General features: G+C 40.8%; 1 protein-coding gene across 2 annotated transcripts in view; it reads left to right on the top strand.

The window, feature by feature from the left end:
- LOC136863850 (transmembrane protein adipocyte-associated 1 homolog) overlaps positions 1-17,137 on the top strand; it is a 312,496-nt gene that overhangs the window by 114,640 nt on the left and 180,719 nt on the right. For both annotated transcript variants that reach the window (XM_067140184.2, XM_067140185.2), the window contains exon 4: positions 2,823-3,019. In XM_067140184.2, coding sequence (XP_066996285.2) covers positions 2,823-3,019 — 197 coding nt within the window. The remainder of the gene's footprint in view (positions 1-2,822; positions 3,020-17,137) is intronic.

A 17,137-nucleotide genomic window follows, 5' to 3' on the forward strand; every position in this document is an offset into this window, starting at 1 on the left:
TGGTATCCCCTGCCTGTCGTAAGAGGTGACTAAAAAAGGCGACCAAGGGATGGTCAAATTAGAACCATGAAACTACTTGTGATTAGTACCATGACGCGGGGAACACGGGGGTCGCTTTTACTTCCCCGTAGTACCACTATGTTGGGTACCGAAATAGGTTTGTGATTAGTAGGAAACGAGAGCATGACTGCTTTTAGAGTACCTGTGATTAGTAGCACTATATGAGCGACACCATGGGTTAAGGGAACCCATGGTTCTGGCTTGCCTATGATTAGTACTCGCTTTATGAGGAACACCACAGGATAGTACAAGTCCCTGTGGTTAGTACCCTTATGTGATGAACACCATAGGTTTGCGTTGCCTATAAATGTCACTGCAATGTGCAAAACAGCATAGGTCTGTAATACATGTGCAAATTTCATCATCTGTGAGTAGTACCATAATGTGTGGAATACCACGAGTCCACGCTACTCTTGATTAGTACCACAACATGACAAATACCATGGCTCTACTTTCCTAGCGATAAGTACCATTGTGAGGGGCCACTGACTTGCATTTTGGACCCCTTTCAACTACAAGTATCATCAATTCAGTATTGTGCTATAGAAGCAGTCCCTTGGTTTGTAATACTGTTGTTCTACGCCAGCTTCTGTGCATGTGAGGCACTGTAGGTCGGTTCCACTGATCGCTTTAAATTCATGTCCGTCCGTCCGTCCATCCTGTTTTGAATTGTGGTCAGTGGATGTTTTTGGGCTTCTAATTTGTCATTTCATTTCATACCAATAGGGGCGATGACATAGATGTTAGGCCCCTTTAAACAACAAGCATCATCATCATCATCACCAACCCATTTTCTTTAGTATATCCCTGACATCTTACCAATTCCAGCCACTTTTCTAGTTTTCAACTTTTGTATCTTATTGTAAATATCATTGGTGTCATTTGTAAATTGTAATACTTCTTTAGCATTAGTCTCCTCCTCTATCCTTGTAACCAACAATCTTTACATACTGCTGACTGAATGCTTCTGCCTTTTGAAGATCCTTGCATACACATTCCCCTTGCTTATTAATTATTCCTGGAATGTCCTTCTAAGAACCTGTTTCTGCCTTAATGTACCTATACATGTATGTATGTTTAGTCCTCAGCCCGAAGGCTGGTTGGATCCTCAACAGCTCTGCCATCAGCTGTCATATATGGCCTAGGCATCACTGAAGAGGCGTACTAGGGAAATGAGGAGTGAGGTAGTTTCCCGTTGCTTTCCTCACGAGCCAGAAGTTACCATTACATATCAGTCTGCCAAGCCCACTGAAATGTATGCACCAACCAACCCTATGAGCAATATTTTCACACCATTCATAGCAGGGACTGGCTGCAGAAGGAATGGCATTACTAGCATCACTCATACCTCAGTCACTTTCATTTTGTCAAAGCCAAGGATAAAGCCGAGACAGATCAATGAAAGTAACAAAATTGCTCTAGCCCATACCAGAAGACATAGTGCACTGTAAATACTAGGTCCCGCCAGCAAAGGCACATACCTATACATACCCTTCCATTTTTTACTAAAATTTGTATGACCGCCAATTTTGCCTGCCATCGTGTTATCCTTAGCTGCCTTCTTTGCTAGATTCAATTTCCTCGCAAGTTCCTTCAATTTCTCCTTACTTTCACAGCCATTTCTAACTCTATTTCTTTCCAATCTGCACCTCCTTCGTAGGTGGGTCTTTACCATTCCTTACCACCTTTATAAGTACAAACCTGTTTTTACATTCCTCAACAATTGCTTTCAACCCATCCCAGAGTCTGTTTACATTTTTATTTACCGTTTTTCACCAATCATTGTTACTTTTTAAAAACTGCCTCATGCCTGCTTAATCGGCCATATGGTACTGCCTAATAATCCTACTTTTAAGACCTTCCTTTCTATCACATTTATTTTTAATTATGACAAAAACAGCTTCATGATCACTAATACCATCTATTACTTCAGTTTCTCTGTAGAGCCCATCTGTTTTTACCAGCACCACATCCAGGATATTTTTCCCTCTAGTTGGTTCCATCACTTTCTGTATCAGCTGTCCTTCCCATATTAGCTTATTTGCTATTTGTTGGTCATGCCTCCTGTCGTTCGTATTTCCTTCCCAATTGACATCTGGGAAATTCAGTTCTCCCGCTACAATCAAATTCCTTTCCATGTTGTTTCCCACATAGCTGATTATCAAAAAATTCTGAATCCGTGTCAGTGCTACCCTTTCCCGGGTTGTACACTCCAAGGATATCAAGTTGCCTATTATCTTTAGAAATGGGCCATACACCTTGAATTTCATGTTTGTCATCTTTAACTTTTTCGTTGCCTACAAATTCTTTTTCCACCAGAATGAATACTCCCCCTCCCAACTTTCCTATCCTGTCTCTACGATACACACTCCAGTTCCATTAGAACATTTCTGCATCCATTATATCATTTCTCAGCCATGATTCAACTACTATTACAATATCTGGTAAGTATATACTGTATCTGTTAAATTACTTTATTCTATTCCTTTCTTTACAATATTCTACAGTTCAGCACAGAGGCTTGCAGACTGAACACTGAAAGGCACAAAAGTATATAATGAAGATGTATGTAATCATGTAATATTGATTGTGAAACTTGCGGGTTTAGTTCTTCATTTTGAATTTATCATTTACTATTTATAATTTATCTGTTGCATTATGAATCTCCTTGTGAGCAGCTTTTATAGAATGTTTTACTTTGCCTGTAAATATTTTTATATATTTTTAAAATGTGGTGAATAATTTTGTGATATTAATCATAGGTCACTTGGACAGCCGTAGTAGTATCCATCATGTTTTACTTGCCACTTCACTCATCTCACTTGGCTTCACTATAACTCAAGGAGTCCTAGAAATGGTCTCGCCAGATGAGAGCTTTCACATCGCTTCCAAAGATTATGATCTCTTTGGTCATGGTGGAATGTTGTTCTGGTTCATCAGTTCTGTGATCTTTACTCTGGTAAGATGATTTTTACTGTTATGTGATCGGTTTGAGTTTGTCTTTCCTTTGGTTAATTTTTTCTACTTTGAGCTCTGTTATTTTCTGCATGAAAAGCACTGTTGTGAGACATTATGTGATGTTCACTCTGATGAATTGCTGTTTTCAGCAAACTGATAATACCCTGTTTTTTAAATCTAATGCTGCAGAATTTAGGTTTTGTTGTTCTGAAATACTGTTGATCAGCACATTCTGTGCCAACAACAGAGCCCTCCCAGGAACTTTTGAAACCAAGACAGGTCTGAGGCAAGGATGCACCTTATCCCATCTTTTGTACAAGATAAGCTCTAAGGGTCGTATTCATGAACGAGACTTTGACTTTGATTTACGTAAGTTCACTTAGTTGAGTTTCATGGAAGTCTGTTTCATAGACGCAACTTTTACAAAGTAGACTCTGGCGTAAGTAGACTTTGGTAAGTTACGATGTGAAGAATTAGATATGAAGTTGGCAATGAAAACAATGGAGGAGCAGTGCAGCGTCTTGCATCACTCAAGGTTGTTTTCTTAATAAAGCAGTAGAAGAAGAAGAAAGTCAGCTGTTTTCTGCGTTATAGATTGCATTGGACTCTAAAATCAATACAGTTAAATTTATATTTCTCGATGATGGATGGAAAGAAAAAATTGCTAGCCTTCAACAGCTACGAAAGGGAAGTGTTATTAGAACTAGTGAAAGAGAAGAAAGATATAGTCGAAAACAAAGAGACAGACAGTGTTAATATGAGGGAAAAATTAAAAGCGTGGTAGGATATTAGGGTAAAATTTTGTAGTGTAGCTAACACAAGCAAGAGAAGTGGAGAGCAGTTAAAAAAGTGTTGGAACAATATTAAATTTAGATCTAGGCAACGCAAAAAGGAGCAAAGAAAGGAAAGTATTGCAACTGGTGAAGGCCCTAGTGCAAAAGGTGACAAGCATGACAGTTTTCTGGCAATGGTGGAAAGTGTAGTACCTCACCTTAATCTGAGGATTCCGAGTGAGTTTGACAGTGATGGATTCATGGGTGAAGAGGAGACGGAAGAGGAGGTGTTGTATGATGAAGTCACTGAAGTACTGGAAACATCCGGAGGCTGAGAGTGGGCCTACATTACTGGCAGAATCATCAGCCGAAAAGGAAGCCACAGAAAGAAGAAAGAGTACAGGTATGTCCAAGTGTGTGAATAGATCACGAACTGAGGCAGTGTCATATCTGCAAGCCAGGAGGCAACTTGATATAGAGCAGATGAAAGAGCTTCACAAATTCAAGATTCAGGAGGAGAAGGAGTTCCATGCAGCGAGAATGAAATTCCAAGAGGAGGTGCTTAAGTTGACTATTATGCTGATGAATGAACTCCATCAATAAAAGAAAACAAAATACAACTAATAATGTATATATATATTAACCTAACCTGAAATGACTAACATTAATGAACATACTATTATTATTATTGTTATTAGTATTATTATTATATAAATGGGCACAATTATTATAAAATAGAATTTAGGGCATTAATAAAGCACCGAGCTCGATAGCTGCAGTCGCTTAAGTGCGGCCAGTATCCAGTATTCGGGAGATAGTAGGTTCGAACCCCACTGTCGGCAGCCCTGAAAATGGTTTTCCGTGGTTTCCCATTTTCACACCAGGCAAATGCTGGGGCTGTACCTTAATTAAGGCCACGGCCGCTTCCTTCCCACTCCTAGCCCTTTCCTGTCCCATCGTCGCCATAAGACCAGTGCGACGTAAAGCAACTAGCATTAATAAAGCAATTTTATGAAGCAAATGATATTACATAATTGTGGTACCGGTAATGCATTTATAAAAGCATACCTGCCAACTTTCCCGATTTAGGCGGGAGACTCCCGATTTTCGACAGTTTTTCCCACCTCCCGATTATTCTATTATTTCTCCCGATTTTAGCTTATTTTTTGATGAATTTCAAACATTTGTTTTCAAATCTCGCCGTTTCAGCTTTTTTTTTTTTTTTTACGCCAATGGCCGGAAGTCCTTTGCTCATTGGCCGCTTTCAAACGAAACACCGACGTTTATTAATGCGAGAAATGTTCGCGAATGTGCGATGTTTATTGAAATCTTTATATCGTGACGCCTGTATCGATTGTCAATCTTTCGTTCTCGCGTTCTATGTTGGTGTTCGTTCACATCAGTCTAGTCGATTCCATTCTCTTTGGTCGATTCTAGACTAGTAGCTAGATATTGAGCGTTTCTTAGTAATTTAGTGACAGAATTTCAATGATAACTACTAGTGACTTTTCTAGAGATTTTACGAGCCATTTGGAGACAATTCCGACTAATTTTTATTTGTCTCAATATAAATAAAACGAGGGTTTTGTCTGTACATTGCTCAGAATTTAAAAGAATTTTATTTCCGTACCGGTCGTGACCATAGTAACAAGGGGATATGCACGTTTTAATTTTCAGTATTTTCTATGTCTGTATGTATGTATGTATGTATGTATGTATGTATGTATGTATGTATGTATGTATGTATGTACGCACGGTCATCACGAGAAAACGGCTGAAGAGAATTTAATGAAAATCGGTATATAACGTCGGGGAATAAGTCGCTACAATCTGGGCCATAAATAATTTTATTCTCGCTGAGCGAAATGGTAGTTTAGGGGAAGGCCTAAAATTTAATTCTCAAATATTTTTGTTATTATTGGCCCTATCGATAAATACTACAAAACTAAAGTTATATATTATAAACTTTCGTATCATTTACGTTTTATACATTTTTACCGTACCGGCTATGATGATAGAGATATTCATGGATTTGGATTTGGAATTTTTTTTCTTGCTAAGTCGTCCATATCAGCGCCGAGGTACGTGAAAATGCTTGAACAGAATTTTATGTAAAGTCGAGGAATAAGAAATTACAGTCTACGCTATAAATAATTTTATTCACTCTGTTCGAAATGGTAGTTTAGGGGAAGGTGCCAAAAATTTTATTTTTAATTACCTCTCTTACTGGTCATACTGAAAAGTACTACATAACAAAAGTCATAGAGAATACAATTTCCGATTATTTATGTCTTACTCACTTTTACCGTACAGACTACAATAATATTGGTGGTGATGGTGATTAAATTGTGAAGATAATTATAAGAATGAGAAAAAAGTCATGAAGGAACGATTACTTAAATAACACAAGAGGTTGTCATGAAAGAAAGGACTCACTTGACATTAGATGCTCTAAATCACAGATTTGGAAGAAAACTAAGTGTGAAGGCCTCCAATATAGAAAGCTCATAAAATTGATCAATGATAACATTACATTGACCATTGTTTGTTGTGATGTGCTTTGTGTATTCTGCTGCCATTTATCTCAATAGATGGGTTACTGCTGTGTATTGAGTATAACAGCCTGCCTGAATATTGGTGGGAAGTAGCTGGGGAGTGGGGAGTTAGATTTCTCTTCTTTAGCATGCCATTCCTCTGGTTCATAAATTTTCTGATACTACTGGTATGTAACACACTGGATCATCATAGTATTCCAGGTATTCAATCCCTACTCTGAGGCAGTGATTGGAATGAGCAGTGTGCGCACTTAAACGGAATAATTACACAGGAGTGTTCGCGGCTGTCTGCAGCCTGGTCATTCTAGCTCTGAAACTTTTAACTTTTAGATCGATACTGTAGATGAGGGGATAGAGATGTGTAATTTTTAGCCTTGTAGCCTCGTATAGCTACAATCGGGCTTTGAGACAATAAGTGTTATGAATATATTGTAGTACTGTAAGACATGTAGAATAAGCAGTTTTGATCAATTGTATCTCCTGATTTTTCCTGATTTTCATATCAAAATCTCCTGATTTTTCGTTTTGTAAAGTTGGCAGGTATGATAAAAGGGTAATCTTGTAATTTTAGATAGTTATTTTAGATGCCACAGAACACTTTTAGTTAAAATATCGTTCTTTGATGCGTCTTCTGGTACAGCTCCCAACATTTGGGGCGTAGGTCGGTCATGATGTTCACCACCGTCATTCCCTTCATCACGTTCTTCCAGGAGACCACGATCTGCAGCAATGTTATGAAGTACAATGGTAGCCACAATGACCGGAGGTATGTCATTTAATTTCAATGTAAACTTTCTTGATAAACACTGAAATTTTTTCTTCCAGCTTCCGAATGTTCTCTCTACTACGTTTCTAGCAAGAATGTGAGAGGCATTGTATGCTTCTTCAACTGGTGTTTGAGGATTAATAGGGGGTGTCATCAAGAATGGCCTGCAAGCGTAACCGCTATCTCCAACGAGTAATCCACGTCGCTGTCCCGTTTCAAATTGTAAACAAATCCTGCTGTTGTTGAAAATTCTATTATGTGTAGAACCCGGCCAACCCGTCACGAAATCAATAAACTTCATCTCGTGGTTGACTATGTCCTGACAATTGAAACTAAAAATTCCTTTCCTATTACGGAAAACCTCAGCATGGTTGCCACCTGGACTTATTATTGGTACATGGGTGCAATCAATAGCTCCAACCACTCCAGGGAATCGGGGTCTTTCATACACACGACGCGCATTATTTCGACATTCAGCTTCATTTGGGAACGAAACAAACTGTGGTCTCTTTCGGGCAATCAGGATCAATATTCTTCTGATTATTCTACATACTGAGGGCTGGCTTACTCCTTGTAATTCAGCGGAGTAAATGTGGAAGTTACCTGAAAACCATGGAAGTGTGAAAGGCTATTGTAATTACCATTAGAATGCATTAATCTGTACTGATTATCCCTTAACCTAACTAGATAACACAATGAGTAGAAAGTGCAAAAACTTTGCACTACAGTAACAACAATTTTACTCTTACCTGTAGCATAATATCTTAACGAAATTAACAACTGTATTATTGGAGGTATGGGTGATCCTCGATTATTATATTTCTGTAATTCGTCTTCAAACAACGTTAGTACATCTAATACTGTACGTTTGTCGAATCTATATCGTTTTCTGAACTCATTTTCTGTATTAAATTCAACTGGGTTCTGTGCATCTCTCATAATACGCCGAGGATTAGGCACAACGTACTGAATAATTTCCTGGATCTCTTCAACTTCGTCTAAAAAATTAACTACATCAGCAATATCTGCCATTTTATTATTTTTCTGATCTCAGAGTCTACTTAAGTACGGAACATCGCCAACTTGGAAGTAATTCGCCATTTAAGTTTACTTCCCTCCAAGTAGCGACTATGAAATGGAAATGGCGACTTACCGCCTTCTAAGTCGAAGTCAAAGTCTCGTTCATGAATACAACCCTTAGTACATCATGAGAAAGATCCTCAACAACTGAGATGGCAGCGTCAGAGTGGGAGACAAAGCTATCAGCAGCCTAAGATATGCTGATGATGCCCTCTTCATATACATGAAAGGGGATAAGATGATGTGCGGTAACTACACGGGAATCCTCATCATCTCCCATGTTACCAAGATAATGAAAAGGATATTGGAAAGAAGGATGAGAGAAAATGTGGAAAGTCAGTTACAAGGGAAATTCAGAAGTGGAAGGCCAACAGTGGAATCCATTTCCATTCTGAGACAGATCATTGAAAAGAGCTGGGCATATGAGACTGATATAGTAATGACTTTTATAGACTTAGAAAAGGCATACAACAGCATCCCCAGAGTAAAAGTTTGGGAAAGCCTGACACAGTTTCATTGGCAAGGAACTGATAACAATGATAATAGCAATACATGATAATTGTTGCAACAGCAGGTAGATCAGATTGGTTTGGAATTTACAATGGGCTAAAACAAGAGTGTGTGCTGTCACCATTACTGTTCATAATGGTGATGGATGACATGGTAAAGGCAGCAAGGGAGCATTATAGAGGAGAATGAATGAAATAATTTGTGAATGATGTGATCTGGGGAGAAGGTGAAAAGTTACGACAACAGCTGAATTAACTGAATGGAAGGATTGAACAATGGAGATTGAGGATAAACATGGAGAAGAACAAGACAATGGTGATGAGTAGATGAAGTAAATGAGGAAAAGGAGGTATCAATATTGGAGACAAGGAACTGGAAACAGTAGAACACTTCATATACTAGAAAAGTGAACTGACAGAAAATGGACGACTGGATATTGAAAGTAGTAGGATACAACTGGGGATTGCCTTTTACCACAAGATGCGGAGATTAATATGGGATAAAGATGTACCAATTGCTACCTCAGACTACAGGGGTAACACAAAACAAGGCACAAACAGAGTTAAAAGGGGAAGGTAAGAGCAAACTACACAATATAAGAAATCACTACACACTCGGAAAAACAGTAGCTGGCATTACTCGGATCTCCAACAAAACATGTACGTAAATATCAGTAGGGCCAACTAGTGAACAACAAACCGGGAAGATGAAAAGGCTGGGAACCTACCAAAGGCATGGACATGGCTTAGATAGCGGATTCCGAAATAAATCTCCGTGATCCTTAGATTTTAAAAATATTATTTACAAGATAATTTTACAAATACATTCCAAGTTATGAGCTATAAGTTCAGTGATATACATAGGTTATTTCGTAGCAGTGTCAATTCAAATTTCAAATCAACTATACATCTAGTTACCAATGCGGTAGTACAATGCAATTTACAGGTTATCCAAAATCTAGCGTACCTCAAGTGATACAGAACTACCAGAGGCAACCCCCAAGGGAAATAATGTTAAACTACAATATACATATTTTAGTGAAACAAGAAATGGGAATGCTTCGGAAACGAACAGGTAAGTCCAGCTGAAAAACTAAGGCGTCATAAGTAACTAATTTGGTGAATCTAGGCGAGGTTAGGGCAGACTTCTGTATGAAAAGCAAATCGGAACATTACAGAAATTTTAGCAGGAACGGAATTCAAGAGTGCTTACCCGAGGAGAGTGCCATCCCGGAAACCGGGGGACGTCATCCAGATAGGCTGCTCGCAGACAGATAGACCAAGACCAACAGATTTCAGGATACAGAATTCATTTGAACACAGCCTCGCTCACTATATATAGGAAATTCCGGCCTTGGAGGCAGCCAATCAGCGTGCACGAGTTCCCTATCGCCACCTAGACTCACCAATCACAACCTTACTTTCGATCACGAACTTTGACTAACATTCTAGAATACGCATGATCGCGAAAGTCGTATTTTTCTAGAATAGACAGAACACATTTTCTAGAACACATACCAACAAAGTAACACACCCTGTACAAAAGTTATGTAACTTTCTGGATCTTTCCAGGAACCATAGACAGAATTCTACTATTTACAAATGCGTATGTTACAACATTACACAGTACAGGTTAGGTCAATAAAAATAAAACGTCATATCGTATTTTACAAGCAAAGTCTTCAAAAAAAATACATTCCACTCGCATTACATAGTTTACTTGTAACATCTTCCTCCCCCCCAAAAGTCGAGCCCTGCTCGACCAATAATATAACCTCACTGGGGAGCAAGCGATAGAACGTTTTCACACAGTACCGATAGTAAAGGTACATAACTTTAACACGCCTGATTTCTTGAAGTTAACTTTGTCATAACCAACAACACAAACTGTCACATAATTTTCAAAAATAATATAAATATCACAAAATCCACATGGATTGTCACATTGCACTTCAAAATGCCTTCTTTCACAGATGATTAGACAATTTGTAGTCTGTCCACCACATCATGTACATAATACTTTCTTCTAAATGTTAGAAATACCAAAACTTCTCATTTGTTGCTAACACTTTTGCACTACTTTCCCACAACAGTCACAGCACAACTAGGCCACAGGTTCTTGCTGATGATGCGGCTGCCGACACGGCCGTTTGCCGCCAGCCTCCATTCAATGTCAGTCCAAACCCGACACCTAGGTGAGATGCAGTTCAGTGGTCTCTTGCACCAAATAAGCCGGGGTGAGACACCGTCCAGTCCGCTTGCCACCAATAGGATGTTCCCCGCAGGATAGTGGTTCCGGATGGTGACGCCCAAGGCACACAGTGTGCCTCCCAATTTGGCACTTCAGGTTGCTGTCCGAAGAAGCTGGTCACTGCAGCCGCTGTAACACACACAAACCGCAGCAGACAGGGGAATACTTTGAGGAGAAAGTATGCTGCTGGGCTCAAGATCGCGTAGAGTCACCCAATGGGTGGCTTAATGAGTATGCAGGAGGGATTCTCCCTCGCACACCAGGGATATTAGGGCACTAGCCCCGGCGTAAGCACTGCTATCTACAATTCACATGACAAGATTATGGTGGGGGTGAAAAGAAACTACAGGAGGGTGCTCTAAACCTGACAGTAAGGGGAAGAAAATGCCAAGTAGTGACCCTAAACTAAAACTTACCTAACTTATAATACTAAATCTATTACACTAGAGGATACCTAAACTTACACAATTACTTACAACTAACTTACAATAAAACTTATTATCATCTTATAACTAAAACCTTATAAATAACCTTACAATAAAATTATTTTACTACTAAATTCTTACAAATAACTTACAACTAAATCTACATGGTCACCAATGATGGTATTTACCCTTCCCTACCAGACTTAAGGTACCTTGATTTGGGAGAGGTGGACTCTGCTGATCCCTTTCCTTTCGGGATCGCTCACCAATAATGTCACCGGGGTAAGGAACTTTAAGATGGTGCAGAGACCTCGAAATCTGGGGGCCAACTTACTGATAACATGGTCCGCAGCACTAATGACGGGATGTGTTTTAATAAACACCTGGTCACCCACAGAGAGCTCGTGCGGCCTTCGCCAATGGTTGTAATTACGCTGGACCTTAGCGTAATAAACCTTCAAGTTCTTTCGTGCACGGTGCCAATCAGCTCGGATCTTTTCTGGGCTGGCATCGTCGGGCAGATGATCATTAATTGACCATAGGGTAGATAGAGGAGAATTTGGGGTAAAAGCCAACATTAACCAAGCAGGGGTTTGTTTGTGGCTTTCGTGGACAGCAGTGTTAAATGCAAATGACAACCAATTCAGTGAGGAATCCCACTTCGAGTGGTCTGAGGAGTGATAAGCGATGAGGGCAGATCGCAGGTTACGATTCACTCTCTCAGCATAATTGGGCTTCGGGTAATATGGAGTAGTGGTTACATGAGCAATGGATAGATCAAAACAGAAATTCCGGAACTGGGCAGAAGTAAAGGCTCTTGCGTTATCACTTACCAAGAATTGACAGGGTCCAAACGAGGCGAATATCTGTTTCAAGCACGAGATGGTGGTGTTGGCGTTAGCCATCCGAGTGGGGAACAGCCACGTAAAACGCGAAAAGGCGTCAACACACACGAGTATGAAACGAAGACCATTCCGAGATCTCGGAAAAGGACCAATATAGTCTATGAACAGTCTTTCCATGGGGCGAGAAGCTTGCTCAGAAGACAAGAGACCTAGACGAGTATTCGGGGCAGGTTTACTGATGTTGCAAATCTTACAGGACTTGACAAGGGTACGGATCTCACTATCCATGGATTTCCAAATAAAGTGGTTACGGATTTTTTCTGTTGTTTTGAAAACGCCCAGATGACCGCCCACTGGGGATTCATGAAAGTATTTGAAGAGAGCCGGGACCAGGTTAGTTGGGACTACAATTTTGGGGTCTATGCGACCACGAGCAGGGCAACACAAGACACCATTCTTAAGAATATAGGGCTTAACATGCTCACCGGATTTAATCCTGTCGACAATGGCTTTTAACTCAGGATTATCCTCTTGATGTTTGGCAATATCCTTGAAAAGGAAGGGAGAGTCAGTGAGAACTACATTGATAAAAGCTGATACTTGTTCGGGAGATGAGTCTACTGGCTCGGATTGAGGATCAGAGCTGTCTGGATGGAACATCCTACTGAGGCCATCAGCCACAACGTTTTCCGTGCCTCGAATGTGGCGGGCTTCAAAGTGGAAGGCTGAGATGCGCACTGCCCATCGTGCTAGACGACCGGTCTTTCGCAGCTTGGCCAGTGCCCAACTCAACGCCTGGGCCTTGAGGGTTAGACCTGCTTTACGCAGTCTTTCAAGCACTTCCTTGAGATGGAGTAGGTGTTCCTCGAAGGTTTCGCTAAAAATTACGAGATCGTCAAGGTAATTATAAACAAACTTGAACTTAATGTCCGATAAGACATAATCTAGTAACCGTGTAAGGACAGCCGCTCCAGTTGCTAAGCCAAAAGGGACACGTTCGAATTCATATAGGTTCCAATTAGTTGCAAATGCAGTGAGATGCTTGGATTCTTCGGCAAGGGGTATCTGGTAATAAGCCTGATTTAAATCGAAAGTGGTGAAAATGTTTGCATTAGCGAACCAAGAAAAACAAGAGTGCAAATCAGGAAGTGGGACAGATTGGAGGGCTACCTTACGGTTCAACATCTGATAGTCGACTACAGGCCGATAACCACCTTGTGGTTTGGGGACCAGAAACATTGGAGAAGAATAGGCTGACTTGGAAGGCCGTATCACTTCGTCAGCGAGCATTTGATCAATGATAGCCTTCAGGGCTTTCATTTTGGGAGGTGACAACCGGTACGGAGGAGAGCGAACAGGTATGTTATCCGTAACCTCAATTTTGTATTCTAATACATTGGTGACACCTAACCTGTCGGTGAAGAAATCAGGGAACTTATCGCAGAGTTTCCTAAGTTGATTGGCCTGCCCTTCGCGTAAGTGATTAAAATCAAAAGCCTTGGGTTCATCGGAATCTTCAGGAACAGCGTTAACGTGGCAAGGCAGAATAGGGGAGCGATCACACAGCTCAAAGGTTCTTGCACAAAATTTAAAATGGAATTTGTTGAACTGGAGGTCCAAAATCATGCCTCTTTTAGCAATAAAGTTTGCACCCAATATGAATTGGCAGGATAAATCTTTTGCAGTATGGCAGGTTAAGGACACGGGTTGTAATGTAGGTAGCTTGCAAACAGTATTCATAGAATCATACCAGGTCTCACTCATCAAGGTGACACTACTCCCAGAGTCTAGCAACACACAGACAGGTTCATTATTGACCTCTATACATAAATATGGTAGTTTACAAGAAGGTATGGCAGAAATCCTACAAGATTGTGAGAAATGAAGACCCGAGTCAGCCTGGGAGCAATCATTAGCCTCAGAATAAAGTAAATCAACCAAGGTACAGTCATGATCGACAAGACAAGAAGCCATGCTTTGGGATTTGTCATCAGAACAGGCGGTTAGTCATATAGCACTACTATGGCCTGGTGGTCCAGAGCCAGAAGTGTTCCGTGGGCACTGCCTAGAGAAATGCCTAGTTGATCCACAGTTACGGCAAGAAGTATTGGTGGAAGAGCCTCCACCCATCGCAGGTTTCCTATTGCCTAATGTCCCGGCCTTGGGACAGTTCCGCTTGAGATGAACCGTGGAGCCACAATTGAAACATGAATGGGGATTACGCGAGTTGGAAGCAGGTGACGGGGTGGTTTTAGAATCCTGAGTAGGGGGTATGGTTATAGGAGGTGGGGCTAATGCCAGGCGTAGCTGGTCAGCATATCGAATGCCTTCAAAGGACACTGTAATTGCTTCCAACTGGGCGAACGTTGCAGGTCGGGGTGATCTATAGTTCGGGGCGAGACCTTCAACTATGTTGGCAACCATCTGAGCCTCTGAATAGTGGAGCCGGAAAATCTTAGCTTGGAGCTTAATGTCTTGAACATACTCAGATAGTGACTCATTAAAATGTTGTACTCTAAAATGGTGCTTCTGCACTAATGCAGACAAGGCACGAGCAGGAATGAAATATTCAAGAACATGGGCATGAAATTGATCTACTGACCATCTTTCAGTAATGGCCCTGACAATGTGCTCAGAAAGAGCTCCAGAGACATGTGGGTATAGAATTTGAAATACGTTGTCGTTACTGAGACCATACACAATTGCCTGATCCTTGAATTCAGTTAGGAACCGAAGGAAAGAAATAACTTCATCAACGGAGTTAGCTGAAAATTTCGAGATACCTTTAAACACAGTGGTCAACGGGTGAGGCAGATTGGAGAAAATCTGGGGGAAGACAGGTGTAGGGGGTGCTTGGGAAGGCTTAGAAAAGTCCAGAGGGTTTAGCAAGGCCTCGTGCCTTTGATTCGGGTGCCCTTGTGAAAAGGACGGAGTACAGGATAGGTTAGGATTAATGTTATCCTGCAATGTTACAGGCGCAGACAACCTAATTTGAGAAAGGTTCTCACTAATCTGCGAGACCATTTGGGCATTAACCGGTTGTGTAGAGGTTATGCAACTCGATACGGGTGGCGCTAGGACAGGTGGGTGGTTTTGCACCATTGAATCAGAACCGGGTTGATTAGGAATAGAAGGTAAACACGGAGCTTCAATGGAATTAGCCGGAATCATAGGAAAACTTGTACGGTTACCAACATGCAAAAGATATGTATCATTAGAATGACTTACAGGTGTCCCAGGTCCAGACAACGAAACAGAAGATCCCAGGGCAGCATTAGTCACCTCAGATTCCTGAATAGACCTAACACCAGTACTAGGTGTCAGATCGCACACTTGAGCAGCAACAGATGCCTTGCCACAATTAACACTGTCACTCATTCCAGATGGGATCGACACTTGAATTCGAGAAACCGTGTTATTTAACTTATTGCCTTCAAGCAAACCACTGATTCTGTCGAAAACTTTGGAAAACTGTTCTAATAAGGTCTGACATTTCTGCCGCTCAACTTCCGGCAATTCAATAGACAACAAATCCTTAATCCTGTCCAAATAATGTAATAACTGCCCCTTAACCCACGCTAATTGGCCATGCGAGGGCTTAGAAGCACTAAAGGACACAAGAATGGCGTTAAATTCAGGTAACCTATCTTCAATCACAGCCAAAGACTCACGCAACTCGTCTGTAGTTAACTCAGTTATGGTTATAGGTAGGTCAAGGGACTGCTTCAACAGGCTAGTGTCATCTCTGACATTCCCTGTGGAATTAATTTTGCGAATTTTTAACTCTTAAATCAGTTCTGCCTTTCTTAAATGGAAAGGATTAGGAACAGCGCGAGCCATCCTGACGGGTAGAAACAAGATTTCAAGCGATATACGAACCACAACTCTTACGAGGTTTTAGGTTAGGTGTGATCACGGTTCAATTTTCTTATTCCGCAATCTAGCGCTTGCCTCTGCTACCAAAATGCTACCTCAGACTACAGGGGTAACACAAAGCAAGGCACAAACAGAGTTAAAAGGGGAAGGTAAGAGCAAACTACACAATATAAGAAATCACTACACACTCGGAAAAACAGTAGCTGGCATTACTCGGATCTCCAACAAAACATGTACGTAAATATCAGTAGGGCCAACTAGTGAACAACAAACCGGGAAGATGAAAAGGCTGGGAACCTACCAAAGGCATGGACATGGCTTAGATAGCGGATTCCGAAATAAATCACCGTGATCCTTAGATTTTAAAAATATTATTTACAAGATAATTTTACAAATACATTCCAAGTTATGAGCTATAAGTTCAGTGATACGCATAGGTTATTTCGTAGCAGTGTAAATTCAAATTTCAAATCAACTATACATCTAGTTACCAATGCGGTAGTACAATGCAATTTACAGGTTATCCAAAATCTAGCGTACCTCAAGTGATACAGAACTACCAGAGGCAACCCCCAAGGGAAATAATGTTAAACTACAATATACATATTTTAGTGAAACAAGAAATGGGAATGCCACGGAAACGAACAGGTAAGTCCAGCTGAAAAACTAAGGCGTCATAAGTAACTAATTTGGTGAATCTAGGCGAGGTTAGGGCAGACTCCTGTATGAAAAGCAAATCGGAACATTACGGAAATTTTAACAGGAATGGAATTCAAGAGTGCTTACCCGAGGAGAGTGCCATCCTGGAAACCGGGGGACGTCATCCAGATAGGCTGCTCGCAGACAGATAGACCAAGACCGACAGATTTCAGGATACAGAATTCATTTGAACACAGCCTCGCTCACTATATATAGGAAATTCCGGCCTTGGAGGCAGCCAATCAGCGTGCACGAGTTCCCTATCGCCACCTAGACTCACCAATCACAACCTCACCAATCACAACCTTACTTTCGATCGCGAACTTTGACTAACATTCTA

This window comes from Anabrus simplex, chromosome 2 (genome assembly GCF_040414725.1).
Source record: "Anabrus simplex isolate iqAnaSimp1 chromosome 2, ASM4041472v1, whole genome shotgun sequence".
Lineage (NCBI taxonomy): Eukaryota > Metazoa > Arthropoda > Insecta > Orthoptera > Tettigoniidae > Anabrus > Anabrus simplex.